This window comes from Pholis gunnellus (assembly GCF_910591455.1).
Source record: "Pholis gunnellus genome assembly, chromosome: 3".
Classification (NCBI taxonomy): domain Eukaryota; kingdom Metazoa; phylum Chordata; class Actinopteri; order Perciformes; family Pholidae; genus Pholis; species Pholis gunnellus.
The window spans coordinates 21,778,252-21,799,834 of NC_136529.1; the positions used below are offsets into that span (position 1 = coordinate 21,778,252).

Below are 21,583 nucleotides of genomic sequence, written 5' to 3' on the forward strand. Positions count from 1 at the left end.
AGTGACCTGCCAGGACCCCTGGTGACCTCAGAGGGAAAGCAGTGACCTCACACTGACCCTTGTTTGTCCTGGGCTCCGAATTTCATAGAGGCAGGTCGGCTGCTCTGCTGGCTGGAAAGGGTGATAGGTGGGGTTTCACTGAAACAAGGAATGCAACAATGTGCTGGAAATCCCCTCTGAGGTGCCAGTTTTAAAAGAGGGCACCAGTCATAGTGTATAGATCGCAGACTTTTATTTTAGGATGACATTTTATCTGCAGAGTATTAAATGTCAGGGTCTAAAATGCAGTGTAGTTGTTGAACAGAAGAAAGTCTCCAATGTGGTTAAGCGGTGGTTCTTGATACAGGTGCGCCCTCTTTTGATTATCCAAGGGTACTGCTTCCCCAAATTAACCAATACACCAGCTGTAAAGTAAAACACCAATGTCCATCTTTATACACCAGCTGTTTGATCTAAACAAATAAAACGTTCTAAATGATGAGTTTCTCAAAACTTTATTTCAAATTTGACAGCTTTCCATAACATTGCCCATTTCGCAAACCTCTGTGCCCCCCCCCCTCCCCTCCCCTCCCATGTCTTTTCTCGCATACAACCTAATCTCATGTTTTTACTAATCTCATGTTTGAAACACCACCACTTACAAAACAAAAAGAAATCATACAAAATGTAGAAAATATGACTGAGGAACATGAAAAACAAACATTTGAGACGATGAGTCAGAATCAGAGCTTCAAATTTGTCCAAATATAAACAGTCAGTAATGGGCGAGTAGAAAAAAAAAAAAAGATGTAAGTGCAAAAGAGACATGATTGGATAAAGATCACCTTAATACTTGAGCGCTAGAGATGATTCAATCTTAGAATGCTGCATAATGTGAGTAAAGACATGAGAACGAAAACACGTGGGCCCATCTCCGATTAGTTTCCAAAATAAAAGTCCCATAACCATACATACTGAAGAGGGGAGGAAAAAAAAAAAGTCAAAATTTGAACATCAAAATCAGGTGTCAAGTTTGAGCAGTGTGACACATTTTAATTGTAGCTCAACAAACTCAAAAACAGACAGACAAAAAAAAAAAAAAGCCCGAAGTTGTGTCGTAGCTGCAGTGACCTCAAGTTTATCACAAGGCACACATGTTTGGATAAACCCATCACTACCAGAGATGAGATGTCAATTGTCCATGTCTGGGTTCAAACATGTTAAAAAAAAAAAAAAAAAATGTGTATGCATTTGTGTCACATTTCCTTTTAACTCTCATTCGTACAAATAGTCGGTCGTATATTGTAGCAGGGGTGGCGTGTGTCTGTGTGTGTGTGCTAGTGTGGCCAGAGCAGTTTAGAGGGCATCCAGCAGACTGTCGATGCGGCCGACCAGCTCCTGTCTCTTGGCGGTCAGAGTCTTCTCGCTCTCGATGTAAGCTTCCTTCTTCACCTTTCCCGCCACCAACCGCTCCGCCTCCTGGCAGGAGCGACAGACCAGCTCTTTCACCTGGCCGTCCAGCTTCTGCACCTCCCCGACCTGAGAGCACAGAGAGAGAGAGAGAGAGAGAGAGAGATGGTTAACGTCATTGTACTTTTAGATCGTTTCACTTACGACCATTTCAGTCCATGCTCTCAAATAAAGTTTCACTCGCCTTATCGGCCAAGTCGGAGCCCTCGGCTTTGAGGCGCGCCTGCAGCGAGCTGATTTCGTTGGTGAGGGTGCGGTGGTCGGCCTCCAGGGTCTTCCGACCGCTGTTGAGCGCCCCGGTGTCGCGGGACTGCTTGTAGCGATTGACCACCTCGTCCATGTGTCGGTACAGACCCAGACGCTTGTTGACCAGAGTCAGCACTTGCTCGGTGATGGAGGCCACCTTCATGCGCACCTCAGCTGCAGGGTCCTGAACAAAGAAGAAAGACATTAACAGAGATTTAAAACCGTTAAGTGACGAGAACCGAATGAAGATAGAATATCTGCCAAAGTAAGGGGAAACATGCCAGCAGAAAGCAGGCTCCCTTTAAAGAAACCGGTCATACCTTTGTGATGGCAAAGTCCAGGCGGACATAGATGATGACGGTGAAGAAGAGGATGTAGAACGCTGCTACAACCAAGAGAGGCTCCTGCAGCATCAGGATCCTGTTGAAGTTATAATGAACCTGGAAATCACAAAAGAGGTTTATTAACTCTGATTTGTAGACAATTTTACAGCTCATATCATGAAGGTTTTCTTTTTTGGGGTATTTATTGCTTTTATTAGATAGCTACAGTAGAGAGATGTGAGGAGATGAGGAGCAACATGCAACAAAAGTCAATGGGGGCGCCCTGTAAGAAGAGAGCTTAATAACCTAATTATCTAGTGCTGAAACAATATTTTATCACATTACTACGCTGATAATTACTTAAATAAAAATCCAAAAACTCGACTGACTAAAGCTTCTCAAAGATGAGGCATTGCATACTTTTCTCTCTGACATATTGTGAACTGAACACCTTGTTTTGAATGTTGTCGCTGTGAAAATACAGTACTGTGAAGAACACATGTATAGCCAGGCAGAAAAACATTCATTTTGCTGTTCTTAGAGGCTTTAAACTACTGCCAGCTCTGCAGCTTATCTGGTTAATGTGGCTAATAACACTGTAAAAGCTATTAGCTACATGTTATATTCGTCCAAGCAATCTCCTACAAATATGCAGGTAAATAAAATATGCATGTCATCTCTAGAAAGTCTGAATTCCAATCTCGTCTTACCACAACATCCTGAATGTGATGCTCCACCAGGTTGTTCTTTGTGGCGATCAGCACTGGTCGGCCAAACGTGTCCAGATATGTATAGTGCAGCTGGTTTGGCATGCGATCAATCTTGTAAGGTGTATCCACCTGGATGTTTCTGAGAGGACATTACAGGGAAAACATGAGAACTCTGCATCGAATACTGCAGAAGTCTCTCCTAAACCAGACATAATGAAGATTTGCTTGCAATCACTGACCTGGCTCCCTCTGGCAGGATGATTTTCACAGTGAGAGAGTCAATCACCTGGTCATCGTACACATGGTCAACTAGTCTCATCTTCAGTGCATACTGGTCACCTAGAAGATAAACAACAGCCTTGGTTTGAATCAGGATAACGGCACACATAACGGCTGTGTGGCAATGGGGAGGAATCAAAGTGTTCTCCTATGTTTGGGTTAGTTAGGCTGTCAGAAGTCAACTCACCCAGGGTGTAGAGGTACTCATAGCTGGGCAGATTGTAGCCGATCATGTAGTGGGTCTTCCAGCCTCCGAACAAGGGGAAGCGAGGCCTGACCTCCACCTCCACTGAATCCTCCAGAACCTGCAGATGGGAGGTGGAGATGTTGCCAATCTCATCTCTGTAGTAGACATCCTGAGCGGAGGCAGGGAGGATAGTCTGTTGGGGAGAAAGAAAATAGTCGTCGTCATCATCATCACCGCAACAGTAAAAACAACAACAGTGGTTTATGTTTAATACAACACCTTGAAGGACTTGACAGATGAGATGCCGCTGTCTGACTGACGCTGATAATCGTAGCGTGAAAAGGGCCCCTTCAGGATGGCTCCCGTGTGCCTCAAGTCGATAGTCTCTTCCACGGCAATGTTACCCCAGTGAGAGACTTCAATGGTCCGAGTGATGCTACTGATGGTGAGGAAGGGCGAGTTGTTTTCGTAATGGATCTTCATTGTATCCTGGACAAGAGAGAGAAGAGACACAACACAGAACGTTTCAGAAACTTCTTTTTTTTTTGCAGCTTCGCTCAAAGCTCGTCCGATGTGGTCAAAAGCTGTACCTCGCTGAACGGCGCCACGTCACGGAAAGGTCCGTACTCGATGATCTCGTCGTTCTTGCTGGGGTTGCCCAGCTTGGTGTAGGTCTCCACCGTCTTGGAGGCCAGGCGGACACGCGTCGTCTGGCTGCGGGTGGGATACGGGGAGTACAGGTAGTGGTTCCCCTGAAAGACCACCAGCTGGCGCTCGGCCTGTGTGATGTGTGTGGGGAAGGGCCTCAGGACGTGGCTTAGTGTCATCTCCACCTTCGCTTTCAGCTGAGCACCCGCTGCCAGACTGGAGGGCAGCTGCACTTTGTAAAATACACCACTGAATGGGATCAGAGGAGACGGAGAGGAGCACGGGTAAGAGACATTTGCATAACGCAGTAAAATATCAGCTTCTCAGGAACTACAAAATGCAAACTTCAATTTTGGATTCTAGGATTTATTTTAGGATACAGACTGGTTTTATTACTTAACATTGTAAAATGCTGCCAAAATGATGTAATTTAACGAGTTGCTAAGTATCGTTTTATAACCAAACTCATTTGTTTTAATATTAAAAGTCACTGGACTGATATTTGCACAGGAAGGCATGTGTTGTGAGTCTTTGATTGCTGGATAACAATGTGAGAGTCCGATCTCATACCTTTGGCCCTGAATTGTTGTCTGTTGAAGTTCAAGTGTCCCATCCTCCTCCTCATCACCCTTCACCTGTGGAAGAAAAAAAAACATGGTGGTTTGAGCATACTCTCTATGACAGAACAACGCTTTCAATCTAAATACCAGACAAGTGAGAGTCCTAAAATTGCAACGTATAATAATTCCCTGAAGGAACCGTGTGTATCCTTATTATTCTGACTTAAAAACAGAGCATTGTTGCAATTTCACACATGATAGTGGAAGGGGGCAGTCCTGCGCAGTCACACACGGAAGTGAGCTGCCCAGCTCATACGTGTCATTCAGTCACTGACAGAGCGTGCAGAGCTGCGGAAGTTAACATCTTTAGCAATTCAAAAATGAATTGACCTCAATGTAGGTTGAGCTGTTCAGTACATTTATGCGCACAGACAATGAGCTCATGCCAATACCGTGCACGAAGCAATATCACGTTACATGTAGAAACAATAGCTAACGTTGACTTCTACTGGACCACACTGAATCACATGAGCCTAGTAAGTTAGCTGTGTTCATACATTCATTGAACACACTAACATCGTATGTTAGCATGCTAATAACCAGCGCACTGTTGCTGCTGTCAATTTAGGACAACAGCAAATGTATAAATAGAGAGCAGCAAGATTTGCACAGCCAAAAAATGAGTAGCATGCTACGGAGTAGTTAGCTAACGGGCTAAATGCTAGCTAACCGGAGGTAGAGATGCTAGCGGTGTTTAATTCACTGGTGTGAGGCTCACCGAAGCTCCGATGTACGCCAGGTGCGGGGCCACGTCAGCCTCCACCGCTAACACGAAGCTGTGCACGGCAGAGTGTCCCTGGTTGGACAGGACGATCTCCGCGGTGATCTTGGCCAGATGAGTGCCCAGGTCCACTGTCCTCTTCACCTCCTCGTTTACCAAACCGTCCGCTGAAACCTCCCGGCTCACGGCCGCCAAAAGCAGCAGCACGCAAGCGGCGAGAAGTGGCGACTTTCGAGTCATGTTTAAGAGAGAAATAATTCAGAGCTGAGGGGGGTAAAAAACTGGGATAAGAACGGACAGCGTGAGGGGAAACAAACCGTAGAGCAGCAAAGAAAGGGCCGCCGCGCCGCTCTACATCAGAAAAGGATGACGCTTCATTCCGTCCGACGTGATGACGTCACGGCGCGCTCTTTACAACGCGCTGTGCGTCGGACGCGGTTGTGGCACAAACAGAAAGAAAAAACAATAATTCAAGAAGTTTTTTTGTTTTATTCAGAAGACAACGATATTAAGATAACTTTTGAAGCTTTTGCCTCTAAATGTCGGACACTGATGGACTAATGAAATAGTTGTTGGTAGTCAGTGACCTAGTAAAACATCCGATTGACACCCGTGTTAGTGTAACGACAAACACTACAAAATGACTTTTAGTGGGATATATACTTTTGTTGAATGACGTCAGGCCGAAATAGCTCAGTTGGGAGAGCGTTAGACTGAAGATCTAAAGGTCCCTGGTTCGATCCCGGGTTTCGGCAGCTGTGCGTAATTTTTAGGAATAGCACGAGGTGTTTTAGCATTCTGACAATGTTGTTATTGAATGTAGTTTATAGACAACTAGTACCTGTATGCAGTTAATGTCTTTGGAGGCTCCAGGCCATGGACTCTGTGAGATGTAGGGTTTCAGTCAAGAACATTGGTCACACTTAAATCACACACAGCACGAGGTTACTGTTCTGTAAATGAAATGTGATAAATAAAACTTAGTATTACAATGGAGTTCAGGACATAGTTGAAAATACTATTTAATTCTAGAGCACTGGATTTAAAAGCCTGCTAAATGTCTCCGTGATGAAGATTTAACAAATCCAGATCCAGATCCTCTCACTGAAGATCACGTGTCAGCTGTCCTTCACATATCCACCTCAGACATTCAACCTGACTTCAGGTCACTCGTTCACTGAACTGACAAACAGAAAATGAGGTCATTGGACTACAAACAATAGTAATAAAAGTACTAATTTTGCCGAAACATGATCCCTGTCAGTGTTGTACAATTACATATGGATATTACATATGGATATTTTTGGGATCATTATTCCTGCTGCAGATGTTTAAAGTGGATGAGATTTTAACTCATTTATAAACTGTTCAGTTTGGGTAGTTAGGAAGGGTTTGAAAAAATTATAATGTGCAAAGTAACTAGTAACTAAAGCTGCCAGACAAATGTAGTGAAGTATAAAGTACAATATTTCCCTCTGAGATGTAGTGGAATGGAAGTACAAAGTTGAATAAAATGGAAATACTCAAGTAAAGTATTTTGAATTTGTACTCAAGTGCAGTACTTAAGCAAATATACTTAGTTACATTCCACCAGTGTTCATAACATTTACTCTTTACGACTCACAGCTTATCAAAACCAAACAATGTACTGCTTTTTATAAAGATTTGGAATGATATAGAGCAGGATTGAGTTCAGTCTATTGGTTCTACAGTCCCTGTTTCTCATGTGGCCCCTTGGGAAAAATAATTGCCCACCCCCGGCCTATACCCTCTGAAGAGTATAGTGAGCTGGTCAGAGAGGGCATGGGAGTAGCTGACTCTGCTGGAGACCTGGAAAGTCCTCAAAATCATTATTACACCCAAAAATCCGACACTGTGGAGCTTCTGGAAATTAGCTGGGACTAAGTTCCCGTCAGCAGTCGGGCTCATTAACAGAGCCCAGGTCCCCCACTGACTGACTTTGTCATCCCCAGGACAATTTCCTTCCCTCCCTACTACTCCCCTGTACATCCGTTCATATTTGAATACACTTGTCACTTTTACACTACACTTACATTACACTTGTTAACAGTCCTGTTATCTGTTTGTTGTGCACTTTATTTTATATTCTTTTAAATTATATTGTAAATTTTAATATGCTTCTATTTCTTGCACTGTTGGTTATTGTTGTTTGTTTAATACTATTGTTCAATGTTATTGTCTAATGTCATGCACCACCCGCCATGACAAATTCCTTTTATCTGAAAAATAGATTGGCAATAAACGGTTCTGATTCTGATTCTGATTCTGATTAGCGTCAGGGCCGCAGTTTTCCATTAAAAAAATAAACAGCTTGTAAACTGGGTCCCATACTGTTGACCGCTAAGAGAGAATACCACAACTGCAAACACGGGGTGTGAATTAAGAGTGAACTAAACAGCCATGACAGGTCAAGGCCTATGGTCAAGACAAACAAACAGCAAAGATGGCTGACATCAGGATGTCCTAGCGAATGACAGCCATGAGGCAGTAATCATAACATCGGGGGGAGAGGGGAGTAGGTCACACTTTGGTCCCAGGCTCCCTTACTGCAGGTTATTCTGGTTAACCACACATAGCTAATAGAAAAGACCAATTTAACTTCAACGTAGATGATATGTAGGCCAACATTTTTGTCGTTCTGAATACTCATTAATTAATCACAATCGTTATCTATAACACAATGAAAACGAAGGGGAAGCATACGTGTTAAGGCTCGTGTAGTTTCCGCGTTTTAACTAGCTCTTCTGTTCCTGTATATTTAATTAAACCTTTATTATAATTTAGGACATTTGTGTTTATTGTGACTTCTCAGGTTGCTGTGGAACAGGGCGTGTCCAGCGCGTGACGTCAGCCCTCGTCGACAGAGAGCTTGTTTTGGAGGAAGTGAACACAGCTCGGCTAGCAGATTAGCAACGTTAGCTTGACAGGAAAAAGCAAGCGTCAACGTTAACAGGGCGAACACGGACCATTGTACCACCACATCGCCTCCGTTTAGGACGAAGAGAGAGATATACATCGGCAGTGGCAGTGTTGACTTTGACAAACAGAGTTAGCTGCGAAGCTAGCTATCGGAGATAATTTAGCTGTCGACGCTTTAAACGTGTTGTTTTCGAACGGCAGACGTTTATCGGAGCTGTTAGCCTGTTAGCTAGCCTGCGCGTGAGCTAACGCTTCCAACCGAGGCAGAAGAAAAGTCCAGTTTTGATTTTTGTTTTTTTACCGCAGGATCTTTGCCCAGGTGAGTTTCTGGTGACTCTAGTTATTTGGGTTTTACTATCGATATGTATGCACCATATAACGTTAGCTGTCGTCAACTAAGTTTCACATTTGTTAATAAACCTTAGCTAACTAAACGTTAGCTTAAATTAAGAAGTGTCACTGATGTGGTAATTGTTAGCTCACACGGTGTGTAGAAAGAGTCTGTGTTTAATAATGATACTGCTTTTATTATATGTAATTACTTACTTAGCTATCTAGCATTTTGATCCCAAAATGTAATGCATTATACCGTGATAGCCCGTGTGTTTGATGTCTTTATAGGTACAAAAATACATATTGATACAGGACTCTCTGCGTCGGTTTATTTCGTGGACTTAAGTACAACCAGAGAGGTCGACATATTGATCACTATTATGGATTATACCTGTGTGTTGTATGCAACTACAGCATTTGCTGTGCTAATCATGCTTGCCAAGTCATGGTTCCGTTAGTCCTGTGTTTTGTAACCATGTGATCAGTCCCTGACACACTGTCATGGGGTGCAGATTATGAGAGCCGCAGCCAGAGCTCCACGATAGTGTTGCTTCATAATAGCGACGATGTGGATGCAAGCCGTGGCTTTTCATTCATTTAACGTAAACGTGATATGTGGAGTTAACCTGCTACATATTTTTGTTAATAATGACTTTGTTTGTATAAAGTAAGACATGCTTGGTGATGTCTGGAGCAGAATGTTTAAATCAGCATCAGCCATGAGTTTTAGTACAATATAATCTGTACTTCTGATGATTCAGATCTTTTATTAGCAGAAACATGATTGCGATTTCAGATGTTTTCATCCATACATAAGACGCATTTCAGCATGACACTATGTGAACAAATTAGGAGAAATAATTTAGAGATGTTTAACTGGGATTTTATATCAAGCCGATATAGATTAGTTATTCGGAGAAAGGATGAGCACATTTGAAGAAGAGCTGAGCGAAGTCCTAGATTGCACCTTCTTTCACAAGTTAGGTTTAGTTTCCAAGTACTTTGTGTGGATAATGATTGAGGTGCAACACCTGTCTTGGAGGACAAATGCAGAGCTCAGCTGGGAAGTCATGAGGCAATACATCCCAGACGTGTAATGATTCATATGATTTATGGTTCCATTCAGAATGCTTTGGAGTAACTGGGTGTGTTCCAGTTCTGCTTTCAGTTTGTTGTAATGTCCAGCTTTATAAAGGTACTACAATTGTATCTTTGGAAACGAAACAATGTTGTTTATTTTCCCATTGAATGGTTTGTTTAAACAAAATATAAATATCACAAAATCAACGCTTTACAGCATAACAAAAACAGCTCTGGTGCTAAAAATAATACATGTCATTTCAGCGCTACCATTGTTATATTTTGGAAAACGAAAAAAATAGTGGTGAATTGTTTGATTCATGAATTGTATCTAGAGCCTTGTGTGATGGTACAGTGCGGAGCAGCATATTGTTTCCCCTCTATCACTGTGTTTGTTTGTGAAGGAAACTTATGTATCGGAGACGGTGTGCTTGGGTTCATTCCAGGAACAGCCCAATTTTCTTTGGAGTGTATTTCGAGAAGCACACAGGCCTTATCGTCTTTCTGTGAGACCTGTTGGGCCATATCACAAGGGTCCCCGGGGCACGACTCCTGCATTCATCTTGTTTTGAGCAATCCCACTGTTGGTCTGCTTCTATTGGGGATTTTCTTTTTCCCTTCTAATCTACTCTCTCGCTCTCTCTCTCTCTCTCTTTTTGTGTTTACAGCTGTGGCACAATGACATCAAGGAAGAAAGTACTACTGAAAGTCATCATCCTCGGAGACTCTGGGTGAGTGTTGTTGAGACAACAGAGAGTGATGCTTGATGGTTTATTGTAAAGAAAACACTTAATTGGGGTATTTAATCTGGTGTAATAATAATATGCTCACTTTTATTAAACAAGCAAGGAACCGCATCACAATTGCAGGAATTGCATCACAATTACCTTTTCTGTGTTACTTGTTTCTGATTGTCTCCTGTGATCTTTATTTTTTATTTTTCCTCCTAGAGTTGGGAAGACCTCGTTGATGAACCAGTATGTGAATAAGAAGTTCAGTAACCAGTACAAAGCCACAATAGGTGCTGATTTCCTGACGAAAGAAGTCATGGTGGATGACAGACTTGTCACAATGCAGGTACTGAGGAAATGATGCCACAGTAACTTCTGTCTTATCATAACACAATCATCAAATCTAAGACAATCGTAGAAAGCAAAATAAAGTTATACAAATGCTAATTCGTATCCCCCGCACGAACAATAGACTGCCACGGTTTTAATTTCTATGACTTTTCTCTGAAAGCAATTTATATTTACATTAAGGAAACCCTATTTTAAGGCTAACACTTGGTTAGTTGAGTTAACGTTAAAATCAGAGTTAAGTTTAACATGAGCTGGAGAACTGGTCTGTTTTGCTTGCTTTGATTTTTAGATTTTGTATTCTACACACGCACAGAGGCAATGAACTGGCTTCAATGCTGTGTTTTTCTACAAACACCATTATGTGTTGTGATGCTGAGTCAAAAAATTATTTTCAAAAGGCAAACGACAGCACTGTATCAATGGTAAACACCAACGGCAACAAAGTCCCTTTATTCTCTCAGAAGGTTCTAGTTTGGTACCACACATAACTCAAGACTTCACATCAGCTCTCGAACGAATAGCGGAGATTAGGTAGATCTGGTTAATGTGAACCATGTAAACTCTACAGTCAAAGCCTTAATCTCTTTGTTTACAGTAATCTGATTATTTTGTGTATGTGAACCCGACCGTGTCTCATCTATCCTGTCTCTCAGATTTGGGACACAGCCGGCCAGGAGCGCTTCCAGTCCTTAGGCGTAGCGTTCTACCGCGGAGCAGACTGCTGCGTGCTGGTGTTCGACGTGACTGCACCCAACACCTTCAAGACTCTAGACAGCTGGAGGGACGAGTTCTTGATCCAGGCCAGCCCTCGAGACCCGGAGAATTTCCCCTTTGTGGTGCTGGGCAACAAGATAGACCTGGAGAACAGACAGGTGGGTCCAGATAATCCTAATTTATATAATATGTCGTCGTGTGCACCATTTGTTTTGGTTTTTCAAGGAAATGTACGGTTATGGTTGGTAGTTTTTGAGGCCTTAAAATGTAGTTTAGAACAGTTTTTAAAAAATAGCTTGGATTAAACAGTCATGCTCTTATGTTTCTATGTTAAACAATAGCTATTTTGTGTGTTTCAGGTGACAACCAAGCGAGCACAGGCTTGGTGTCAAAGCAAGAACAACATCCCATATTTCGAAACCAGCGCCAAGGAGGCAATCAATGTGGAGCAGGCCTTCCAGACTATCGCACGCAACGCCCTAAAACAGGTAACGGTCCAGCAGACGGTTTGACCCAGTCTCTTGAATGTTTCAACATTTGTCCTCTGAAAGCCGGAAGATACAACTGTTTTGTCCGATTCCAGGAGACCGAAGTGGAGTTGTACAACGAGTTCCCTGAGCCAATAAAGCTGGACAGGAACGAGCGAGCCAAGCCGTCAGCGGAGACCTGCAGCTGCTGAGGGCTCTGGAGACCTTCAGGGTGGGTGTGGGGGGGGCTGTCTCTGCCCCTCACTACCCTTTCTTGCCTTGTCTATATATCCCTTATCCCATGGCCCACTGTGTTAATCCCTAAAGCCCAACATACAAGCAGCATCCCACTCATCGAGTATACTACTACAAACATGCTGCACTCACCTCCTTATGTATACAAAACACACATTTTCTATAAAATAGAGGAGTCTCCTAGCCCAAAGAACACCTTAAAAGGAAACATCATGGAGTCCACTTGTATGATGCTTATTACTTCCCAGTGTTTCCCCACGTACTTTTTCATGACGGTGGTGGTTTGGGCTAACCTTGTTTTTGGTTCCGTATATAGCGCTGCTTTCATGCCCAGTTTTGGTTCCAACTCCTCTTTTTTTTGGTAAAATCAAAACATATCTTCATGTTTGTGTTGAGAGGAAACACTGCCGCCCCCCCCCCCCCCCCCCCCCTTGATTTTTTGATGGTTTCACTTTACCTCATAAAGTCTAAAAAAATATATAAGTCAGCTGAAGTAGTGAAGGAGCAGAATGTGTGAAGGTGCATGTGGGTCACAATAATATGCTGCCTGCTGGTTCTCGTTAATTGGCACATAATTGAAAATCTAGTTCCATGACAGGAGGTTTTTTTTTTTTGCACTTTGCTGTCATTCACAATTACTTTAGACTCTTCTTAAGAATCTCCCATTGGAGCCTCAATAAATGCAGATGTAGCTCAGGTTGAGGACATTGTGTAAGTTCAGACTCGGCTCCTTGACGTGAGCGCTGTCCCTAACACGCCATTTGCTGCTCCTCTTTTGGGGAAAATGAAGGTTCATCTCGTAATCAGTTATTCTTGGTACAACATCTGTCGTGGCAATGAACCAAATGAAGACGGCGTGTCATTCTGCCCGATGGCCCCCGGAGAGGAGAGAGTTCTCTCAAGTATAAATATTCATAACCGAGTACTATTGGTTAGTAAGTTAGTTTTTACCGTCAACTATTGCAAGACTTTGTATATTTGCAAACCTCTCAATCACTGCGTGGGGGAAAGCAAACGGTTGTTGTAAATCTGCATACCAAGACTCTGCCAGTTGCTCGTGTTGGCAAACAATTTAAGTGCTTGACATTTCTTTTAACCGATCAGATCTTTAACCGTCTGTTCGTATTATGTTAAAACTTTGAAATGCATTATAGATCACAAGATAGCATACATACTGTAACTTTTGAAAGAAGAAGAAAAAAAAAAAAAAGGTGTGGGGAAGTATTGGCATTCATCATTATTATATTAGTAATATGATAAATGCATAGCATCTACATTGTTTCGAAATGTCTTCGCGTTTCAAGTAATAAGGGTAATAAAAAAATCTTGATTAAAGCATGTTGTCTTTATTTCTGACATTTATTGAGAGCATTTTGAAATGAAATAGTATCTGTGTAGCATTTTTTTAATTTGTATTATGTTTAAAAAGTTTACTAACGAAGCAAAAGCACGTTTTTCTCACAACTGTCAAAATAGCTTCAGTGGAATAAATAATGCCTGAACGGTGTTTTAACACTGCAGAGCTTTCAGTCCCAGTTCATATCGTTATTTGGTTCTTGGTTTCTTATTGGCCCCCTGAAGCCACTCGTGAAGGGCCCCCGTAGACTTGCTTTCTGGCTCTTCTTTACTCTCACATGTGGTCGGCTCCTTCCTCTTTGAAGGCGCGCTGCTCGTCAGCCAGCTCATCATCATCTTACTGCTGGCTGTGGGTTTGGGCTCCTAAGGGTTAAAAAGGGTCAGACTGGTCAGCTTAAACCTCTCAACTCACCAGACAAACCAGTAAAACACCAAAGTGAATCTGCTACCTTTTTGCTGTTGAGATCTACAGGCTGAAGGCACTCCGGAGAGTTGTTGCGAGAGTTGTTTACCAGCGAAGAGACGGGGTGAAAAGTCAAACTGTTTTTCGACTGGAGCAGTTTCATGGCGTCCAGAGACTTCACCTCCCCAAAATCCAGCCATCTTCTCACTTCTTCCTCTCCATCCAGGACTGCTGGCATCCTAAACCACAACCCACACAGTAACTTCAGATTTCATACAGACGCCAACAGTGTTCTCTCATTAGCTATCCTCACCTATCATGGATGCTTTCCAGGTTCAGGGAGGCGCTCACGGTGATTACACTGTATGTGTAAAGGGGTTCTCCGCCACCTGGAGGTGTCCAGCAGTCAAACAGTCCAGCCATAGTCAGCAACTTCCATCCAGTCCACTCACCGAGTGCTTCTCCTCCCTGACCAACACAAAAAGCGTAGAGATGAGGGTTACGGCCACAACGATTAGCAGATTCTATGAACAATGTGACAGATTTTACACTCCTTAGCCTGGCACCAGCATCAAAACCAGAGCATGAGTTTGTATGTAGCATGACATTCTGAACGCTAAAGAAACACCTGGAGGACACAAGGACACATGCACACAGCTTTGGCTCCTCTCCCACACAGGATATTATCAGTCATGGTCATTTCCGCCCCAGCTGCATTCTCATCTGGATAAAAGTAAACAGATTCCTGGTGCTTATATTGCAATAGAAACCCCAATATGAACCTCTGTCATGTCAGGGGAGGCCTCCTCTGGAGGGCACACGGTCTCTGAATCCTCCTTATTGCCGGCTGAGGTCGCGGGGTCGTCGTCCTCTGTTTTCTCCTGGGTCTGAGGAAAGTATATGAAGAAAGGCTGCTTGTCTTTTGCCTGCCTCTTCCACTCATAAAAGCCGTCAGCCAGGATGACGCAGCGCTGCCCTTTTATCAGGGGGTCCTTTAGGGAGAGACGACAAAGTGATTAGACGTAAAGCAAAAATGATAATATAGCTGAGCAGTGCCTGAATCTGCAAGCACCTTGTACGTTTTCTTCTCCAGTATATTTTCACTGCGGCAGTTGTTGGTGCTGTATTGCATCTTTTTCGGGTCGCTCTCCTTGAACCAGGCAGGGACCAGACCCCAGCGCATGGAGGCCAACACACACTCATCCACAGGAGCATCCTGCAGACACACAAGGAGTGAACACAGTAACGTAAGTGCCAACAACATACAAGAATGCGGTTCAATGCAATAACTCAGCTGTACATACTACCTTTTGGGGGCTTACAACGGTCCATAATGTTGAGACTGTGACAGAGAGGAGTTTACTACTTATCAATAATATACTTGTTTTAATATACTCTTATTTGTTTCTTCATTGTATTATATTTTATTTCTATTTTGAAATCATGTCTTGTATTTTGCATTGTGTTGATTGTTTAATGTTATGCACCTTCCACCATGTCAAATTCCTTGTATGTACAACATACTATGGCAACTAAACGGTTCTAAATCTGTGGTAAATTATTTGAACTACTAATTAAGGTTGTTGCATTGAATTGTTGTGTGTCCGTATTGGATTACTGCAGATTTGAGTATTCCTCTGCTCCACAGTTATCTAACAAAAGATGTTTCTGCAGATGTGTCTTTTGACGTCACAGGGCAACATCTTCGTCCATCACTTTTAAACCGTTTATTAACCTCCCTCGGGCGCGTGCAGTGTCACCTCACCTTATCAAAATGCCTCTGTGACAGCAGCACGGGACTCGTGGACTGCGGGCTCTTGTTGTAAGAGGGTCGGTATTTGTCCGCGTCTCCGTCCCTCCAGCGGGGCCGTCTCCGCTGCCCTCCTCGGTCTCTGTAGGAGCAGGCTCGGCTCACCTCGTCAGAGTCGAGTGTGCACGCGGTTCTTCCGCACATCTTTAGGGCGAAAATAGAACTTTCCCGCTTCAGGGTTCAAAATATGTTAAGCTAAACTAAGTTAACACGCATTCAGTGTTTAGCTGTTTAGCCTAAGATCATTTCAGGAAACAAAACAGTTACTTTTTTCACGACGATAGCTGCAGTAAACCGCGTATACGAGGACTTGCCCGGGCAGGCTGCTGTTATGTCACGTGACACCCGGCCGTGACGTACAGCAGCCCCAAGATGGCAACAGAACACAGAAAACCGTCAAAATTCAAAATAATAACAACAACACAACACACCGTATTAAGTTATTCCACAAGACTACAATATTACGTGACACACACACAAACACACACACATGGTCGTGTGTACATTTATCTCTACACGTGGTTGCATCGGGAGTTGTTTGTCCAGTTGTTGCTATGGTGATAGTAAACCGGTCGAGAGTCAGGTATACCTTCCGTTCAAACTTGGCCTCTCGAGTTTATACACCTGTGTGGACATCATCAGCAGGTAAGAGCAACACACACTAAAACCACGAGGTCAAAGCTTTGCTTCAAATGCTAGTATTCCAGTCGAGAAGACAGTGTTTCCTGTTGCTTGCAACTTTGCCTGTAAGTTTATGGCAATGTGAGAGTTGTAACAGTGACTTGTAACCTGTGGTGGTTTTCAGTTCTTGGGATATGTGTGTGAGGTTTTGGGACCTCTGTTCTACGGGTTACTGGAGGAAACCACGAGTATCACACCCTGCCTTAAGTAATAGCTGTAAACCTGACAGGGGTATCCAACCTGTCTACTGCACAGCAATGTGACCCACTTCATGGTCCAGTGCACCTGGATAGACACTGATCTTGCAGTTGCCAGAGATCCATGACACCTTCCAGTTGTTTGCAGCGTTTTAATCATGTGCTCTTTATTTGTGTTACTCTCCTCTTTAGTAGTTCATGAAGCAGAGCCAATGAAAAGTGTTCCCTGGATAATGAGAGCTGATGTTAGATTGGAGGCCATCAGGTCCAAACTGCCTGTCCACCTGGGCCTGGAGGGATACCAGGCGACCAATAGAGATAACGCACCATGTCCAGACAGTGAGAGACACAGAGCAACAAAGGAAACATGGTCCCCTATTGTAACATCCCACGGACCAGACAAATAATATTGGAAATCACTTTATTTTCTTCAAATGTTAATCAAAGGGTGGCTCCATCACCATAATTCGTAACACTGTATGTTTAGTTGAACCATCTACCACTTCCAATGGCAATAACATGGGCATATATTCAAATTTTAACTGTTTAGAGCTATATATTGTAAATAGAATTACAGCTTGGGCCTTAGAGAAATCTCTGGGTTTTCCTGCTGCTGTAACTTGCTGCTGAGGGACTCGTTTTTAGACTGAAACATGAAAGTATCTTCAAGGTATATTCTGTACGACTTCACACCTCCGAAGGACTGCGTTTATAGATCATGAATGCTGAATTAATAATGTGCTCACACTCTGGAGCACCAAATGATTGAACTCAGAGGCCACGTATTAAAGTTTCATGACTTCACACTTTTTTTGCTCCAAGCTAAAGAGGTCAAGCCGTAATCTTTAGTCTCTCCAATTTAGGCATATATCTTATTCAGCAGCAAATTTGTGGACATGTTGAATGTTCTAAGAAACTGTATGTTGTGAATATTCTCCTGCCTTTCCTCTTTATGCCATTGAAGAAGATTATGCCATTCTACTGTAGCACAATTATGTGTACTGTACCGTAACAATCCCTCTGTTACTGCAGGAAAAACAAGAGGTTCGTCAAAGGATCAGAAGGTCACAGCTGTGGTCCAGCAATGCAACCAAGATAAAGACAAAAGTCTCCTAACAAGTATGGTTTACCCTGGAGGTGAACAACCAACAGGCTTAATGGGTTCCCTTGGGATAGTCTCCTCATACTGCATGAACAGCATGATCTCTGAAGAGCGTTCTAGACAACTAACAGTATAAAGCACTCAACAGATTTTGATTTGTGTGTGTGTGCGTGCGTCAGGTAAACCTCCTGAGAGAAAAGTTTGCCGCTTACCTGTTCTTAACCAAGAGAGATTAAAGAGAGCCAAAGCCCTTGCAGAAAAAGCTGTCAGGGTGGGTTAACATTACTGGATATATACACAACATTTATGTGGTCGCATACATTTCTGATTGTTCCACAAAGCTGTCCGTGACTGGTGTCTGCTCTGATTCCTCTCAGATGCATAAGGTATTCTCCGTCCAGGGCCCGTACCCTGTCATCAGGGCAGCATTGAGGGCCAGAGGCTGGGTGGAGCAGCGCATGCGCCGTCCACACCACAAAGCTCGCAGAGCCAGCACTAACGATGCTGGTGACAGCGATGACGGTTAGCTCGATGAAAGAATGACCGTTTCAGAAATCATGTTGTCACTGGATGTGGATATCTATCTATCTATATCCCGTCATTTATTTACATTGCTCCTTCTTCTCAGATAACTCAGACAATCTCGAAAAAGAGCAGGATCCAGATGGAATATATGATATCATGGTAAAAAACAACATTCATGGTTGTAGGCTAACATGAGGCTTAACGTGATATGCAAACAGGCAGGAAGAGGCACAGCTAGGGAAAGCTTGTTGCTAACTTTGTGAAACATGTTGGACATTTAAGGGTCTTCACAGATTCAGCTCTCATCCTTTCCCCCCTTCTCATACAGTCTCGCCTGGTGCGTGATGAAATGGTTTATTTCTATTGGACAACCCGTAGAGACAACATCCACACCAAGCGTTTGCAAAAAGAACAGATTACCAATCATTTTGCAAAAGCAGGCAACTTCACCACCAAGGTACATCTTATATGCTATAATCATTTGTTACAGCCAAAAAATGACTTGTTCCGTTGTCTCCTGTCACACCCACCTTCGATATTTGTCTTTTTTTAATCAGGTGGGATTGTGTGTGAACCTGAGGAACCTGCACTGGTTTGATTCAGTTGACCCAGACACCTTCTTCCCTCGCTGTTACAGACCGGGAGCACGGGATGATAACGCTGCTTTCATTGGTCAGCTCTGACCCAACGGCCCATCTAACTAGATCACACCTCTTTCTTTTTTTATTGTATTTCCAGCATCCTTCCACCTTCACTCACAGAGAACACTTAGAATAAATGCCTCCCTGTCTCTGTGCTTTGTGTAGAGGACTACAGGAGGACAGCCTGCACCAGTTTTTTGAAGTACATTGTGGAGAAGGAGCTGGGTGTTCAGGCACCAGACACAACCAGACACAACCTTCGGGCTAGTCCAGTGGTCCTTTCCCAAATGATTAACAGCGCACTCAGAGTATGCCAAGAGTTTCTAGAGAGCCTGGAGCATCGTGACATTGACATACCCTTAGAGAAACCACAAACACTTACAGAGGAGGAGTGGGCAGAGTTTATCAACGGCTACTACCTCGTGGTTCAGTGAGTACTGTGTGAGAGATAAAAGGAAACTGGCAAACCAAAGTGCTCTCTCTGTATCTCACTATAGTCTCTCTGTTTCCTCGCGCAGTGAAGGAGCCGAGATCGAGAACAGTGATCCTTTTGTGACCTGCTGCAAAGCAATGCTGCAGAGGCTGGTGGAGGTCAGTCCACAGCTGAACATAGACGGCATACACAACATCTGGATCATTAAACCAGGAGCAATGTCCAGGGGCAAAGGTGAGAAGTCAGATAAACTGTTCACATAATATCTGACATAGTCCTGGCTGACCTGCAACACCTGCCTTGTAGGTATCATTTGTGCCAGGCGTCTGGATCGGATCCTCAGGCTGGTGGACACTAAACAATCCGTAAGGGACGAAAGCAAGTGGGTAGTGCAGAAGTACTTGGAGCGTCCTTTGCTGGTACATGGCACCAAATTTGACGTGCGCCAGTGGTTCCTGGTCACCGCGTGGAACCCTCTGACTGTGTGGTTCTATAGAAAGTGCTACTTGCGCTTCTCTACGCAGCCTTACACACTACAATCACTGGATAGGTAAGACGGGGATACTTCTCAAGAAAGTAGTTGGAGAGTAGAAGCAGTGAGAGGCTTGTATCATTTCTCTAACCATGCCCTCTTAATTCATGTCTCATTATATTTCTCTCCATTGCTTGTCACCAATTTCCACTCATCTGTCTTTCCAATCTTGGCCTCTTTACCCCATTCCTTCAGCTCTGTCCACCTGTGCAATAACTCCATCCAGAAGTACCTGAAACCCTCCAAACTACGCCATCGCGGTATCCCAGCAGACAACATGTGGTCGGATGACCAGTTCAGGACATATCTGTCCAGCCAGGGCAGTGCTCAGTGGCAGAGGGTGGCGGTCCCCGGGATGAAGAAGGCTGTGATCCACGCATTACAGACAACACAGGATCTGATGGAGTCACGCAACAATACATTTGAGCTCTACGGTGCTGACTTCATGTTCGGTAGGATGGGATCACTGTAACTCATGCTATCTTACAAAATATGTTATACTGCCTGTTTCAACATGCATCAACTTATACATTAAAAATGCTTTTTCTGGAGCTGTAAATATATATATAAGCAGTAAAATAAACATGGCATTCAATTCTAATTTAGACCACATTTTAATAAACACAATTATGAAAACGAGGGAATAATCACAACTTAGATATGTTGTTCTGTGTTTCTAAGGTCCTGACCTGCATCCATGGTTGATAGAAGTCAATTCCAGTCCCACGATGTCTCCCTCCACCCCTTTGACCGCCCGCCTCGGAACAGCTGTGCAGGAAGACACATTACGCGTCGTCCTGGACTGGAAGGCAGACCGCACTGCAGACACTGGAGACTTTGAGCTCATATTTAAGCAGGTACGGAAGAGTTCTCCCTCCTCTTTTATAGTTTACATTCAAGTGGCCCACTTTGTGATGGAGAAATGCATTACTTTAAATGTTCCCTTTTTTGTCTCTAGGCAGAAGTAGACAAACCACACTATGTCGGGGTCAACCTACTTGTCAAGGGCTACAACATTAGGTGCCCCTGCTCACTTTCTTCACTGCAGTCCTCCGGCCGTTCAGCACCAAAACACTGCGGCCCCGTCAAGGAGAAGGAACCTAAAGCAGAAAAAGTAAAGCCTCTGCCTACGATATTGTTAAAGAGTGCTGAGACTCAGCTGAAATACAGGGGTGTTCCATCACTTCCTCCTCTTCCTCCTATACAAGTCCCTGTTAAAGCCTTCTCACATCCACTGCCAAAGATTGTGACATCCACCCGCCTGCCTATTAGTGCCTAGTCTCACTCTGTACTTTTGTGGAAGAGTAAACCAGAGGTATCAGTGGAGGTCCAACCCTGTACCCCTTTGTCTCTTTCCAAAACAGTCCAGACAAGCAGCACCTTGAGTGCCTAAAACACTCATTGTCGAACTCCCTCAGCTTGAGCTTTCTGTTTGCCGACCTCATAATAAAGTCAGAATTTAATAGATTGCCATGTCTTGTTTTTTTACTCACTACTTTCTTTTAATTTTCTTTAATGTGATTCAACACAAAATTGCCCCTGTTAATTTGGTTAATCCCCAGAACAAGTTGTCAACTATTTGTACTGGGCTCTATTTCTTTGGTAAAGTAGTTCATGTACATGTTCACAGCAAAGCGTGTGGATTATACAGAGCAACAGGGAGACTGTTTCAGCAATGTTGCTGTTGATTTTCATAAAGGGCATTTTCAGTGCTGTGAGCATCATACAAAAAATTCCCTTCACCACCTGTGTAGTGTGGTGGAGTCAAAAATAATCGAGGGTAATAAAAACAAAACAAACACCATGGCATTAAGTGAGACAATATGTTTTGTTGTAATGTTGTGGAAAA

The 21,583-nt window shown here is 43.4% G+C and overlaps 4 protein-coding genes across 4 annotated transcripts; 2 read left to right on the plus strand and 2 right to left on the minus strand.

Moving 5' to 3' along the window:
• Positions 1 to 253: 253 nt before the first annotated feature.
• Positions 254 to 5,550, minus strand: rpn1 (ribophorin I). Its single transcript, XM_079156651.1, has 10 exons — positions 5,181 to 5,550; positions 4,413 to 4,477; positions 3,785 to 4,091; positions 3,474 to 3,683; positions 3,195 to 3,387; positions 2,968 to 3,067; positions 2,729 to 2,867; positions 2,016 to 2,135; positions 1,634 to 1,879; positions 254 to 1,518 (listed from the first exon to the last, which is right to left on the minus strand). The coding sequence occupies exons 1-10, from the start codon at positions 5,421 to 5,423 to the stop codon at positions 1,336 to 1,338; spliced, it is 1,806 nt and encodes a 601-aa protein (XP_079012777.1). The 5' UTR covers positions 5,424 to 5,550; the 3' UTR covers positions 254 to 1,335.
• A 2,542-nt stretch (positions 5,551 to 8,092) lies between these two features.
• On the plus strand, positions 8,093 to 13,284 carry LOC306716068 (ras-related protein rab7). Its single transcript, XM_079186625.1, has 6 exons — positions 8,093 to 8,442; positions 10,205 to 10,267; positions 10,487 to 10,613; positions 11,272 to 11,490; positions 11,692 to 11,820; positions 11,916 to 13,284. Exons 2-6 carry the CDS (start codon positions 10,215 to 10,217, stop codon positions 12,009 to 12,011), a joined length of 624 nt encoding a protein of 207 aa, XP_079042751.1. The 5' UTR covers positions 8,093 to 8,442; positions 10,205 to 10,214; the 3' UTR covers positions 12,012 to 13,284.
• On the minus strand, positions 13,141 to 15,893 carry hmces (5-hydroxymethylcytosine binding, ES cell specific). Its single transcript, XM_079186624.1, has 6 exons — positions 15,579 to 15,893; positions 14,886 to 15,029; positions 14,596 to 14,805; positions 14,127 to 14,281; positions 13,860 to 14,052; positions 13,141 to 13,773 (listed from the first exon to the last, which is right to left on the minus strand). The coding sequence occupies exons 1-6, from the start codon at positions 15,765 to 15,767 to the stop codon at positions 13,600 to 13,602; spliced, it is 1,065 nt and encodes a 354-aa protein (XP_079042750.1). The 5' UTR covers positions 15,768 to 15,893; the 3' UTR covers positions 13,141 to 13,599.
• Positions 15,894 to 16,734: 841 nt separating this feature from the next.
• LOC306715874 (tubulin monoglycylase TTLL3-like) lies at positions 16,735 to 21,013 on the plus strand (the record flags this gene model as incomplete). Its single annotated transcript, XM_079186353.1, has 12 exons — positions 16,735 to 16,840; positions 17,783 to 17,874; positions 17,981 to 18,125; positions 18,232 to 18,287; positions 18,457 to 18,585; positions 18,686 to 18,800; positions 18,935 to 19,199; positions 19,288 to 19,436; positions 19,509 to 19,752; positions 19,930 to 20,186; positions 20,416 to 20,591; positions 20,693 to 21,013. 12 exons carry the CDS (start codon positions 16,735 to 16,737, stop codon positions 21,011 to 21,013), a joined length of 2,055 nt encoding a protein of 684 aa, XP_079042479.1.
• Between the last annotated feature and the right edge of the window lie 570 nt (positions 21,014 to 21,583).

What these genes read in the sequence shown, in the direction of transcription:
- rpn1 (XM_079156651.1), bottom strand. Translation starts at nt 5,423, where the DNA reads ATGACTCGAAAGTCGCCACTTCTCGCCGCTTGCGTGCTGCTGCTTTTG. An exon ending in ACGTGGCGCCGTTCAGCGAG is followed by an intron (nt 3,684 to 3,784) that starts GTACAGCTTTTG and finishes TCTCTTGTCCAG; the next exon opens with GATACAATGAAGATCCATTA. An exon ending in ATCCTGCCAGAGGGAGCCAG is followed by an intron (nt 2,868 to 2,967) that starts GTCAGTGATTGC and finishes ATGTCCTCTCAG; the next exon opens with AAACATCCAGGTGGATACAC.
- LOC306716068 (XM_079186625.1), top strand. Translation starts at nt 10,215, where the DNA reads ATGACATCAAGGAAGAAAGTACTACTGAAAGTCATCATCCTCGGAGAC. An exon ending in ATCATCCTCGGAGACTCTGG is followed by an intron (nt 10,268 to 10,486) that starts GTGAGTGTTGTT and finishes TTTTCCTCCTAG; the next exon opens with AGTTGGGAAGACCTCGTTGA. An exon ending in CACGCAACGCCCTAAAACAG is followed by an intron (nt 11,821 to 11,915) that starts GTAACGGTCCAG and finishes GTCCGATTCCAG; the next exon opens with GAGACCGAAGTGGAGTTGTA.
- hmces (XM_079186624.1), bottom strand. Translation starts at nt 15,767, where the DNA reads ATGTGCGGAAGAACCGCGTGCACACTCGACTCTGACGAGGTGAGCCGA. An exon ending in TGGAGAAGAAAACGTACAAG is followed by an intron (nt 14,806 to 14,885) that starts GTGCTTGCAGAT and finishes CTCTCCCTAAAG; the next exon opens with GACCCCCTGATAAAAGGGCA. An exon ending in CTGGAAAGCATCCATGATAG is followed by an intron (nt 14,053 to 14,126) that starts GTGAGGATAGCT and finishes GTTGTGGTTTAG; the next exon opens with GATGCCAGCAGTCCTGGATG.